At 39.0% G+C, this 13,974-nt stretch overlaps 1 protein-coding gene across 4 annotated transcripts; it reads right to left on the reverse strand.

Moving 5' to 3' along the window:
* Window positions 1-1,615: 1,615 nt before the first annotated feature.
* Window positions 1,616-13,463, reverse strand: etv5a (ETS variant transcription factor 5a). Of its 4 annotated transcripts, none has more exons than XM_079881066.1 (13): window positions 13,331-13,463; window positions 11,317-11,449; window positions 11,131-11,221; window positions 10,871-10,918; window positions 10,480-10,530; window positions 8,550-8,673; window positions 8,177-8,461; window positions 7,109-7,395; window positions 5,453-5,512; window positions 5,270-5,338; window positions 4,845-5,014; window positions 3,683-3,790; window positions 1,616-3,564 (listed from the first exon to the last, which is right to left on the reverse strand). In XM_079881066.1, the coding sequence occupies exons 2-13, from the start codon at window positions 11,362-11,364 to the stop codon at window positions 3,334-3,336; spliced, it is 1,572 nt and encodes a 523-aa protein (XP_079737192.1). In that variant the 5' UTR covers window positions 11,365-11,449; window positions 13,331-13,463; the 3' UTR covers window positions 1,616-3,333. The 4 variants fall into 4 exon arrangements, with proteins under 4 accessions (XP_079737192.1, XP_079737191.1, XP_079737194.1 ...); XM_079881065.1 differs by having other exon boundaries at window positions 11,131-11,224; XM_079881068.1 differs by having other exon boundaries at window positions 3,689-3,790; window positions 13,331-13,462.
* Between the last annotated feature and the right edge of the window lie 511 nt (window positions 13,464-13,974).

Here is a 13,974-nt window from a genome sequence, read left to right on the forward strand (position 1 = left end):
GTTCGAGATGCATATGTCAATCTTTTTTCAGACGAACACATTTTCAGTTATTTTAGAAAATGTCTTAGATCTTTCAGTGGTTAGCCTATAATGTGAAGTTATTACCCTCAGAAGGCCTTCGTTTATCCCCCTGGAGCCGGGTGGATTACTTTTGTGAAGGATGCATGCACATTTTGGGACTTGAAGGAGGTGGACCCCATAACTTGACATTATAACCACTGAAAGATCTAAGACATTTTCTAAAATAACTGAAAATGTGTTCGTCTGAAAAATGATTGACATATGCATCTCGAACGGCTTGAGGGTGAGTAAATCATGGGTTAAATATCATTTTTGGCCGAACTATCCCTTTAAGGAAATTAATTTATGCCTCTGGTTTTATAAAACCGACTGTGTGTGAATGGGACACCGTTTTATGCCTTTCCCTGTATGTTTTATTTCTTCCGTCGTTTACATTCAGGTTAATTTTAAGAATGCAAGTATTTAATGAATTCATTAATCGATTAAAATAAGAAGTTCATTAATAAGATCATGCATTGTAATCACACTTAATTTAATTTCTGTCTTAGCAGATGGACAGCTGCTTACAAGGCAAAATAAACAGTAGTGAGTTAGATCATGTCACATCTTAAGCTCTGTCTTGCTCCATTGTACTAACAGACGTACCCTAAGCAAATGGTATGCATTAGCTGTCGGTTTGCTAAGTGAAATCAATACTTCACTAAAACAGTCATTAGCAGACCACAGTGCAAAATATATGTTGATGGAACTAGCCATTATCTTCTTTGCATGTATGCATAAATTGCTTATAGTGTTCTTCTCTATTGCATTAGTCAGTTATAGCCTATAGCATTAAGTTAGCTGGAAATAAACTGGTTGTGTTGACTGCAGTGTTATTTACAGGGAAGTAGGTGGGTTCAGAGGTTAAGTGTCTTACTAGAGCAGAGGGGGGGAAGGAATGTTGGCATAGTGACCTAACATCCGATCACCCTCAGCTGGATCATCACCGTTTTCAGTTTCTGGATGCAATTTATCAACACTAAACACTAAGCAATTTTTAGTGTCTCAGTGTAAAAAGGAAAAATATGATAGTATAGATGCACGGTGTTGTGCAAACATAAATGGGTTTGGATGAATAATTGAGGCTGTGGATGTTTTGACATAAGTGCAAGATATAGTATCACACATGCTACTCACCCATCCATACAAAGCTATTAAATAATCATAGATGGGAGGCCTACAGCATGACCATATGAGCAGACACACATTAGCTAACCATCTGAGGTCCTGATGAAAGGACAGCGCAGCCCCTGGGACAGCAAGAGGCCTTTAACTGAATAGAGGCTGATCGATACAGAATAGAGTTTCAGATTCACTGCACTAGCCCATCATCCAAAATGGGCTTTATATTGCTCACATTTTGAACTTTATATTCATTAAAAATTCTGAAAAAAAGTATCATGGTTTCCACTAAAATATTAAGCAGCTCTACTGTTTTCAGCATTGAAAATATGCAACGTCTCAGCAGTTTCAATGAACCGAACAAAACGTGACTACTCTGTCACTCAAATAGCTTGTATGTGGCAGAAGAAAAAGCAGAACACAGGAGTGCAAGTGAAGCAGAATGAACAGTTTATTGTACCCAGTACAGATTATAAACTCAGCAGTGTAAGGTACACATTGTGAGGGGACAAGGTTAAGCCTGTACAAGTGCAGACAACCCTTCTATGGTGGATGTTGAGACAAGCCCCTCGTTCCATGAGAAAACGGTTATTTTATAAGCTGCACCTCTCATTTAAAGGCACTGCTCTCGAACCCACCAGGAAAGGGTGTCCGGTAACCACTGGTGTGCAGTCACTGCAACACAGGGATCCATTCAAAACATACATAGAGTATCTGTTACAGGCAGAACTATACAGCTTATACAATAAAATCAAATAAATGCAGACTTTGCAAAAATATATAAGTTCATCTTTCCAAAGAAAAAAAGAAGAGAGAGAGAGAGAGAGAGAGAGAGAGAGAGAGAGAGAGAGAGAGAGAGAGAGAGAGAGAGAGAGAAGAGAGAGAGAGAGAGAGAGAGAGAGAGAGAGAGAGAGAGAGGAGAGAGAGAGAGAGAGAGAGAGAGAGAGAGAGAGAGAGAGAGAGAGAGAGAGAGAGAGAGAGAGAGAGAGAGAGAGGAGAGAGAGAGAGAGAGAATACAAATGCAGAGAACTCCACAATTTCTTCTTTGTCCAGCATAAAGCGATATGTTAGTGGACAGCTGATCATTGAATATGTCATGCAAAAGGTAGCAGTGGTCTTTCGTCAACTTGAGATTGGCAATGAGTAGCTGACCAGGAAAATATATTTTTCTTGTACCTTATTGCATGCAAGGCCCTGCTTTCCTGGTGCATTAAAATAAAGAATGATGCCAAAATAAAATGTTTTTGACCTTTACTTGCACTAAAGCATGGAGAAGTTCTGACTAGTGCATCCCTTTTGAAAGTAAGAAAATTATATGAACCAATTCAAATTTTGGCTTTTTGGGGAGTGTAAAATTAAATATTCAACAGGCATACAGAAATACATTTAAAAAGGGTTAACAGTCTTGTGAAGCTGACTAAATATACTTAAGAGTGCCTCTGGTTTAACTTCACATCAACAACCCCTGGGTTAACCAGCAAGAAAAAAAAAAAACGTTTTTATAAAACTAACACTTGACAAAGGATTCAGAACGAAACCAATGATACAAAAAGAACATGTTCAGTATTCCTCAGCATAATTAAAGCGGTCCACATTAGTTCAACAAAAGTGTATAAAAGCCAGCTTTCTAAAGAGTCTAAAGAAACAAATGGGTCATTTTTTTATTTACCTCCTTGCAAAACAAAGCCCTTTTGACTTCTTGTCTACATGGTTTGGAGGTAAAACAAAATAAATGGAGACCAAAAAGGCAACTATTAAATAGTGCTGCATTTAAGGGTTTTTCTGTGAGGATGTCTCTAAATAATTTGTAACCAATTTTTCTTTTTTTTTAAAAAGCAGATTGTCAAAAACAGAATTGCTACAATTCTCGCAGTGAGATCCGTCAGTCTTTTGGCGCCGGGCAGCTCCAACTCAACCTCTTCATCTCTGCGGCAGAGACCGTTTGCCACGAGGAAGGTTTAAGCGTGGGAAACCAACTCTCCTCACCTCCTTGACACCTCCTCGTGGGCTGACGCCAGGGAAAAGGTGGCTCGCAGATTTCTCCTCGTTCTTTTTTAATGATTGGGAGGGTTAATCTGGAAGTGGGCAACAGTTCAAAAGGAGTCGAGGCAAGAGGGACAGATGTGTTTCAGTCAGATCAGCGGTTCATGCTCAGTACACATAAGCATCAGGGAAAGGCATCCCAGCAACACACTGCTCGCCACCGTCTACCAAGTACGAAGCCCCCTCGTCATAGTGCGCCAACGGAAGAGTGTCGTCGTCCACTCCTGGCAAGCCGTCGGGGTCTGCTTTAAGGTTGGGCCTTTGGTTGTCTGGGAAGGCCATGGAGAAGAGGGCCTCGGGATCACACACAAATTTGTACACATACCTCTCACCAGCAACCTGAAGAGAGAAATGAGGCATTAGATTATCAAAAAACAAAACAAAACAAAAACTTGGAAAATTGGAGCAACTATTGCCATTATGACTAAAGCATAAAGTAAAAGAAATGTGAACCTGCCTTTACCTTCTGCATGATTCCCTTCTCATAATAGTAACGAAGTGAGCGACTCAGCTTGTCGTAGTTCATGGCCGGTCTGTTCTTTTGGATGCCCCAGCGTCGGGCCACCTGAAAACGCAGACGAGGATTATTTCATTAGCCAAGCTTTATTTAGTTGCCAGTTTAATTTGGATAGCAATTTAATGTGCACAACCAAAACTGGAATGGAATCAAAAACAGTTTATGAATAAAGCGGTGTCACTTGCAGGGAAATTGACAAAATAAAAATGGAAGTTGTAGCCACCGGGAAAGCCAATGCTTTGTGGCATAAATTACTTGCGATTTAGAACGGTCAAACGCTCGACAAAATTCAAGTTTGCTAACAATCCGTGGCAGATGCCTTTTGTCTGTGAGCAACAGTGTGTCAGTTCTGGGAGCCAATAATCTGGGCGAATAATTCAGTCACATGACTTTCTGGATAAAATAATATGATATGCATTTAAAAATGTATTCTGTAAATGTGTTTTCCTTAATGAAATGTCTAAATGTCTTTTAAAAAGGAATAATTCACCACCGGCAAGATGGGTTTTTAATAAAACTTAGCTGTCTACGCAGTAGAAAGGCAGAAATTGTTTTAGGGAATACAAATATGTACTGTACACTGTAAAAATGGATTTTCTTTATAAATAATGAAAACTAATGAAGTACGATTTAAAAGAAAATACTATTTCAGTCAATCTACGTCAAAATTTCATGTTTAATTCAATGTCATTTGCTGTTTCTTTGTAAATTGTGAAATGTACTAGCAATTTCTGAGTGAAAACTGGTTCAAAGTACAGTACACAGAATTTTTTTCCCAGTCTACAATCTGTAGTTTTAATGAAAGCCCTAGAGCTGTCAAATAAACCAGAAGATCTGGGAGCATTTAAGAAAAAGAGAAAGAGTAAGCATTGTTCATTTACATTGACTACCAACATCGTAACAATTCAAAGCTGATTGAAAAATCGACAAATCCACCTTAAGTAAGAATTTTTATTTTCATCTTAATGTGTTTCTATTAGCATTTTTTGTGTGATATTCCAAAATTCACACAAAATTACATGAATGGAAACCCAGCTACCAAAAAACATGGCTATTGTGGTGTGTGTGCTTGAAACTAAAAATATTGAATTTAGGTGCTGACCTCTTCTGGCTCAATAAGTTTGAACTCCATTCCACGTCCTGTCCAGGCAATAAAATGACCATTGGCAGGATCATCCAACAGCGTAACCAGAAACTGCCAAAGCTGGAGGGAGCCACGACGTTGGTATGGTGGGCCGTCCCGATAAACAGAGGGCTCTTGCTTTACCTTCCCTGTCAGGAACAAGAATGATGAGGATTAGAGTTTGCCACAGTGGCGTGAGCAAGCTGACGAGAAATTCCAAAACACATGCTGCTAATGTGGACGCAGTGTTCATTTCACACCGCCATACTACAAGGGGGTGCCTAAGTGATTTTTAACAAAAAAAAAAGACTGAACATATGAAAACTACTGAGATGGCTTGACCATTCACTTTTTTTTTTTAAATTAAAACTATAGATAACCCATGGTGAAATCTTTGTGAATACCTTCAAGTCTCTCGGGAACCACGCAGGTGTCGTCGAAATACAACTGTTGATCTCGGTCAAATGAGAAGTCTACAGGCAGAGGGAGGAAACAAAGATACTGTAAGATCAAAAAAGGGATAAGATCATTTTAGCAAGCCAAAGCTGCATTGAGGTGATGTATGCGATAATGGCGAGGTCACTTACTCTCATGGTTTTGGTAGAAGCTTGCTGCTCTCCCAAATGAAGACTGACACTTAGGCACTTCTGCAAAACAACATGAAAAATGGGCCCATTAAAAAGGAGAAATTACCAATCATAAATGAGTCAGAAGTTCATTTAAATGAATAAAAGAAATACTATAAAATTGTCTTTGTTGATAAAATTAATAATGTTAACTGTTCCCAGGGTTATTATGGTTGAGTAAAACCATACAAACGTTGTTGATTAAAATATATAAAATATATGTATATATATATGTATATATATATATATATATATATATATATATATATATATATATATAAAATGAATTGATTTATTTCAGCTAGTGTTTCCAAAGCAATATTTTTCATTGAGTGTACATTTTTGAACTAAAAGAAAACATAGGATTTCAAAATAATAATAAAAACTATAATAGTATCTCAAGGATACTAAAAATAACACTGTCTATTCCTTAATTAGAAATAGAGATTTAAAGAGTGACATGTACTTCTGGATTTGGCATCTGAACAGAGGTTTTGAGGGAGCTCTGAAAGCGTAAGACGATGAAATATAGTGATTCGGATGGAACAGCTGGGCCGTGAATGTCCAGTCTTGCACATCTGTTAGTGCTGGCTAAGCTCATATCAACACACCAAAGATACACGCAGCATTAGCAATGAGTCCACTGAGTCACCAAATAGGATTAGCCACTGTGACAAGATACTGGACCATGACAATCAAGTTTTATCTGTCCTTGTGTGTCCTGGTGATTGGGCAGGCCACTCTGCCCCTTTGCTGTCTTACTTTGAGTATGTGATCCTCATTGATTGCATCAGATGCATCATCTGTCAGGCTGCTGTACAGATGAAAAGACTCAGTTCAGCCGCCCCCATGCAAATGTAATATGTGACGTACACATTTACAAGAAAGGACGGTAAGAGGATTTGGAATTACATCACTAACCTGCAAACATAAACCTAGAGGGATATTATAACACTAGAAGAATGTACAAGACTGAATGTATGGATCACAAACAGGAAGATGAGCTAAGCTAGGGGGTTTTGGACAATAGGATGCATAAATTAACCCTAAACTGAGGTGGATTACCCTCAAATACGAGGATTACCCTCAGATTCGAGTTTCAGTGCTTAGGACTAAAGGACCTTGTTAAATGACACGTTCACCTTTGATTTATTTGTTAATAGGGCTGTCAATTTATTGAAAATGTTCAAATTCATTAATGAATCAGAATTAATTCCATGTCAATATTTCCTGATATAATAAAAAATGTCCTGAAATATACATTTATACAGCATTATAAAAACAAATAATTTTTATTATAAATATTTTTCTTACAGAACTTACGAACAGGTCAAAGGCTTTACCATGTTGATTTGACAGCCCTGTTTATTAATTATGCTGCACTTAAGAAATGTCTGAGCAGCACTGCCTTCTCTGAATGTCTCTTTGAATGTAATGGTTCAAGGTGAGCATGTGTGCATGCTTTTGTTCGTATACACCTCACTAAACAACGATAAAAGTCACAGGCCCGTGCAAGCACACAAAACCCATTCCACGCCCTCACCCAGAGAGCTCTCATGAAGCCCAGCCAGATTGTGAACACCCAAAAACATTTCTAAGAAATGGGACAGTCCTCACCAGAGTCAAAGCAGAAGTCTCGTGGCTCTTGCTTGATGGCCATTGGGTGGAAGGCAGCCTGGGATGGGCCCATGTTGGGAACACCTTGCTCAGCGTAGCGGGGGTCTAGAAGCTCCTGTTTGAAGCCCTGAGGAGGCACAGGAACCAGAGGCTCTGACATTTGCCGATGGTAAGGTGGCCTTCCATCTCTTGGTGAAGCGCTGGGGACCTGTGGCATGAAGTTGGGTCTTCCCTGGGTGTCAGAAGGTGGGAATGGAAGACAAGGCTCTGAAAGTTGCCGCTGAAACCTGCAAGATAACAGCAAAAAATATAAATGTTTTGGTAATGTGAGACAGGATAAGGAGCAGCATAGCACTAGCACTTTAGAGTCTTCTTCTACTGGCTTTAAACTATGTGCCACACATTCTCTGGTAAGCTCCCAGGAACTCAGCTACAGGTGGCAGGACGGGATGCCAGCCAATCTGTTCTCACGGGGGTCATATTATTATACCACCCCAGCTGTGATGTACACCACTTTTTTGACATCAAAGTGAGCATTGCTGAAAGGTCATCTGTCATATATCATTAATACAATATAATAAAATACAATTCTAATAATAATAATATAATATAATATATAATTATATAAACAACCAATATATACACACTACCAGAAGTCAGGGGTCAGCAAGATTTTTTTTGTTGTTGTTGAAAAAGTTGTACTTTTCTTCAACAAGAAAGCCAAGTGACAGTAACAACATTTATAAATGTTACAAAATATATAAAATATTATGTTTCAAATAAACATTAAAAAAATATATATTAAAAGATTGTAATATTTCACAATATTAACATTTTTACTGTATTTTTCATCAAATAAATGCAATCTTGGAGAGAATTAGAACATTTCAAAAATCTTACCCACCCCAATCGAACACTAATATAACACATCCCAATTTATGTATATTGTAGTGCTCATTGTAGTTCACTTTTTTCCTTCATACATACTAACAGTAAGATATAAAGTATTCCATATAGTAAATAGAATACACAAGTTCACTGAAGTTCTAAAACCATATAGAGACTGACCTAGGTTCATTATTGAAGTGAGGTTCACGGTTTAGGGGTGGACAGGGCACTGCAAAAGGTGGGCTCTGGCTGTGGTGAGGGAGTGTCGTCTGGCTAGGCGAGGTCTTGGTCATTGAAGGCTGCCCATGAAGGAGACGCTGTCCTAATGTTGTGTTGGAGACAGGGGGAGGACTCTGTTCATGCAGCGGACGTGTCCCCAGAGTGTTGGCGGAGCCACATGGCGAAACGGGTGTTGAGGGAGGAGTCAATGGCTTAAACCCAGCTGTGGGCTTCCTTTCATAGGCACTGTATTGAGGAAAATGAGAACAGTCAGTCATCACACTCAAAATGTTGACAAGAAAGTCTTGATGCTGAGATGGATATAAGAAAATACCTGTAGCTATAAAGGCACTTCTCTCCATATGGCATGGGACTTCTATCCTGGCTACAGGGGGAGAGCTCTTTGGAGGGACTCAGTTCCCGTTTGATCTTTGCCAGTGGCGGACCATGAAACATCACTGTGGGAGAAAAAAAGCAGAAGGAGATGTTTCTAATCGAACACATCAACAAAAGTGCAGTGAAACGCTTCAGAAGGAGATTCTTCTCCACCATTAAACTCCCATATTTCACGGGTAATGACAATCGACTGTGAAGCATAAAAGCTCTTCGTTCTGCCTATCAGTATCACGGTGCAGAACAACACATGCAATCAAAGCACTCCCCTCTGATTTCCATCATAGCCAAGTCAATACTCATGAATCAGTGTGGTCGTAATTCAATGATTGTGAATGATTTTCCTCTCCGCACTGTAACCATTAGCCCCTGGATCTCTGCATCAAGCTCTCATATCCGGCGCCACATAATGGCCAACGCAACTGGATCCACACGAGTCGAGCCAGATAAATCACCCAGACTGTACAGGGCTTAAGAGACACTCAAAAGCATGCGTTAAAGGGTTTGCTCGCCCAAAAATGACCATATTCTGTGTGCTCTGTGCATTGATCATATGTGAATAAAAGCTTAAATTAAACCTGTTCATCATTTAAAAGTGATTGTGTAGCTTCAGCGCTTTTATGATGTCTTTATGAACTTTTTAAAGCATCAAAGTTTTTGTGGAATGGATTTTCATTAAAAAAATATCTTCATTTGTCTTTCGAAGATAAAAGTATTACGAGTTTGGAACGACAATTTTTAATTTGGGGCGAAGGTGCATGCACTCTTTCACATTTTCTGCTCTGTGGACATTGGGGTTTTTGCAAGAGAAGAGGCCACTCCCCATTGATATGGTACTGGGATAGTGTAGGAGGGCATGGGGTGCCATGTGACGTCCAGATGACCCGTTGATACAGAAATGACTGTAAAAAAGCTTGCACATGAAGAAACCCATGGCTTACGTTCAAAAAGTGCCTCATTTTATAAACAGCATGCCACAAACGTTCATAACAATCTTCTGCTTTTCAGTAACGCCACGCTGACATGCAAAACTGGACCAAAATGCATGCCCTGGTACACACCCTGTCTCCCAGCCTCAACATCAGACGAAAACAAAAACAAACTTCAGTGACAAAACGGGGGGGAAAATAACATAAAATGCTCCACCAAGCATTCCTCAAGTATTTCCTTTGGCTTTGATTCCTGTGGCCAGGCTCTAACAAATTGGGTGCGTTTGGACAGAGAACCCTCAATGAAATAAGATTCAGTAGCTGTGGATTCAATGGGTTTAGGTAGGCAGTGAGGGGAAGCCTTTTCCTCTCACCCTTCCCATTGGAATCCGGTCCATTCCAGAGGCTAAACAGAGTGCATGGAAGTGTGAAATCTGATTATGAGCTTGGATCATGTGATGCTGATACCAATCGGCTGATTTGACTGAAAAAATAGGTAGTTGCGGGGGTTCTCGCTGAGAGGATTCAGGCAAGAATGAAAAGTGGAAAGACAATTTAAGTCCTAATAAATCAAAGCACTATTGGGTTGAGTGTGTGGGGATGCAATACTAGTGAGTCTGACCAAGTTAAAGAGCAAATCAATTTCTTTAAAAATGATCGCATGCTAAAATATATAATATAAACTATATAATGAGCTTCATTTGTGAACCTGACTGTTGGCATCTTCAACAAATCAAATCAACAAGAGTGTTTGGCCACTCAGTACCATCCTTAGTCTAAGATCTCCTTTGTTTCCCATGAAACTTTGGCTTTAAATTTGAGCAAGAGATGAATAATAAATAGCTTCAAGAGTTCAGCCTCTGCCGTTTTCCCTAGCCATTTCTGGACGGCATCCAAAGTACACTGCCAAGGAGAATAAATAATACATCTCAAGGTACTCACAGCTCTCCGACTGGAAATCTGGGACAAACTGTTCGTCATCGGGCACCTGAGCTGCGGAGAGAGATTGGAGAGCATTAAGGAGTCGCAAACAATGCTCCCTGCTGATAAACATTCGGCAGATCAATGTCATTTTGTCAGACAACATGCATCGCTATTTTTCTGTTCCTCAAAAAATGAACATGATCTTAGTGCCAACTTTTTGGACACTGCCGCAAAGCTGGTGCAACAGACCAAATTAAATGGCTACCGTGTCATGAAAAATAAACAGGAGCTGGGACAAAGTGTAACACTTAGAAATGATATTATAAGAAATGTTCATGAGTCTGAAATATAAATGTCAGCTGCATGACAAAGCACAAGTGACATGCATGAAAATGAATAGGCTACAAACCTTCTGCGATCCAGATCTCCTGCAGCTGGCTGAGGTCCTGGAAAAGTTCTGCGGATGACAGGCAAACCCAAGACAGTCAGAGAGCTCGAAAACCCACTACGATCCAAGTATTTGATAAATGAAAGGCAGCCTTCAACAATCACAGCATCGATCAAACTACTTTGAGCACATATACTTCTGCTCTCTCACTGTTAATGTATCTCCATAATCTGATCCATCTGCTAAACATGCATTAGTCATGTTCATTAGGTTGAAATTACCCTCTGTGTCCTGAGCGAGTTCAGTCTCCACTAATTTTCTTTTTCTCTCATTAACTGGTCGGATATACGGTTCCTCCACTTGCAATGACTTCTGCTGTGGAAAAATACTTTGGTCAGTGTTGACTAATTTAATTTAGATTATTTTTTTATTTATTTATTTTTAAAGAAATGCAGAAGTATACTTACATTAGGTGGGACCATAAATGGTACTTGCTGGTCATAAAATCCATCCATTTCACCTGGGTCTTCAAGGAGGCTCCCAGAAAAGGGTCTTCGCTTAAAAGCGATTGTTATATTGACCTCTTTGGGTCTGTTTTCTCTAAGGGGGAAAAAAAATTGATTAGTCATTCAATAGATCTATACTGGACAGTCAAGTGTGTCCCACATCAAAACACCAAGCCCTGCAAACAGGCTGACAAAACCCTCAGATTCATCCTCCCCCTTCTCTGTCTGTTAGCCATCACAATATCCCTCCGTATGTGTAAAGACAGACACAGAGAGAGAGAGAGAGAGAGAGAGAGAGAGAGAGAGAGAGAGAGAGAGAGAGAGAGAGAGAGAGAGCGAGAGAGAGTGAGAGAGAGAGAGAGAGAGAGAGAGAGAGAGAGATCTACGTAATGCAATCTGCAGTAGAGATGAATGTAAACCTTACATAAGCAAAGCTAACCATCTGTGCCCATGATTAGAGTATGAAAAGAGTGATGAGCATATTAAGATAAACTTAAGAAAACGGAAACCATACATTTCATGATACATTGATATTCCAGTTATATTACTAGTCCATGAATAAACATTTAAAAACTAAATTGTTGGCCAAGCATCTATTCTGAGGAACACTGGATAGTGGATACTAACTTAAGTGTATCAACTGCACACTTGGGAGGGGCAACTGTGAGGACTATACCAACTTTTATTGTGATGCTTCACCACAAAACAACTCTTTCTTACTTAATACTATTTATTATAGATAATAATAAATATATAACTATACATATATAAAACGTATTAATTTAAAGTGTTAAGCATTCATGTATATATTTAAAGAAAACAATATACATAAGTATCATGAGTATTAACAACAATATATTTTGTTTTATTATGCATTCGTTTTATTATTTTTATTATGCCAACCTTTCATGCGACTCAACACAGCAACAATTGTTTACTTAATAGTTTACATACATACATACAGACGTAGCCTATACATACGACAATATTTTTCTTTAATTATTTTTTTTACTACGCATTTATTTTTATTAATTATAAATATTAAATATATTATTTAATATCGACATGTACAGCTACAATTAAATGTTAATAGATGATAAATTATGGAAGTCTAACTAAAATATAAAAAATTCTGACAATTATCTGCTAACGTTACCATGCCATGAGAGATAAACGTACGGAAAACTTCCGCGGATAATACGAGTTCAGTCATAAGTAAGTTACAGTTTCCATGCACAACGAAACAGTTCGCACTTTCACCCGTTCACTATACTTAAAACCGCACTTTTCTTATTCCAAAAATGCATAAAAAATGAAAAATAGATTAGTAGAAATAACTCAAAAACACAGAAAATGATATGACCAGCAACGTAAATCGGCAGAAAACAATTGTTTTCATTCTCTCTCTCTCTCTCTCTCTCTCTCATTTTCTTCTTTTTTAAAAAAAGAATACACTTTTCAAATACTTTACACACTTTGAGTATTATTATGGGGAAAATAGCCGAAAAATACCCTTAAATTAAGTGCTTAAAGCAAATCTATAATTGAGCAGGGGTGAGGACCTCCTCCCACTCGGAGCCCCCTGACGGCCTCTTGTTTTTCTCAATGAAGTGAAACTCGATCCGTGAGGGGGGGAAAGAACGAGAGACCTCCATTCACAAAACCATACACTGTTGAGGCTGCACCGACCTCACCTATAAATGTCAGGTTAGTGCACTAATGCGGACCATACAAGCTTCTGTAACAACAGCAACTGAGCAAAATATGATAGAAAAAACTTCGTGCATTAAAATGGTTGCCAAAGTGTATAAGCCCTCTCTTGGAGAAAATGGCGTTCGCTTTCCCCCAAGGCGAGATAGCTGTATTTGCCGTTGGAATCCCACGATTAAACTTACGCGCTGCGGAGAAACAACCGCTTTCATACAGATATCAGTGCACGCCGTGCAAATATTTGAAGAATGAGGGTTAAACTCACCCTATAGATGACGGCTCGCAATGGACTCAAAAACCACGGTTTCAGGTTGTAATCCCAAAAGGATGCCGTCCGCTCGCACTGATCAATACATGCGCTCTCTCCAACACTCAAAACTTGAATGAGGTTTTTGTAAATGGACTGCTCGGTTTTCCCTTGGGCTCGAGAGGCATTTAGCTCTGGAAGCCCATTGGCTCCGAAGGCACGTCATTCACATTTATAAACCAATGGTTTGCGAGAATGACTTGGAATATGTATAAGCGCTGAACGACCAATCGAAGCCCCGTCAGTCCTATTTTTATGAATGGCTGAGTTTCATTCACTTTCAAGATTTTTCCTCGCACGTTTCCAGAGGCTCTTAAAGGGCCAGAGACCAATAAGTAAAATCGCCAGAAAAACACATTAGAGAAGTTGGAGGACAATTAAAATGAGGAAAACAAATGCAACAGTCATTGGTTATTTCATGTCTCAAACTTTCCAAATAACTCATAAAACGAGTATAAAACACTGATTAATTTGGCATGGATTCCCTGTGAAATTTCATATACGATTTTAGAACATTCCTTTTCAGTTTATGAATAAAATAATATCTGTGGTAAACAGAAGAGACTTAGGCCTACATTCATTTTTTCTACGAAATAAATATA

The sequence above is a fragment of the Squalius cephalus genome, assembly GCF_949319135.1.
Source record: "Squalius cephalus genome assembly, chromosome: 9".
NCBI lineage: Eukaryota > Metazoa > Chordata > Actinopteri > Cypriniformes > Leuciscidae > Squalius > Squalius cephalus.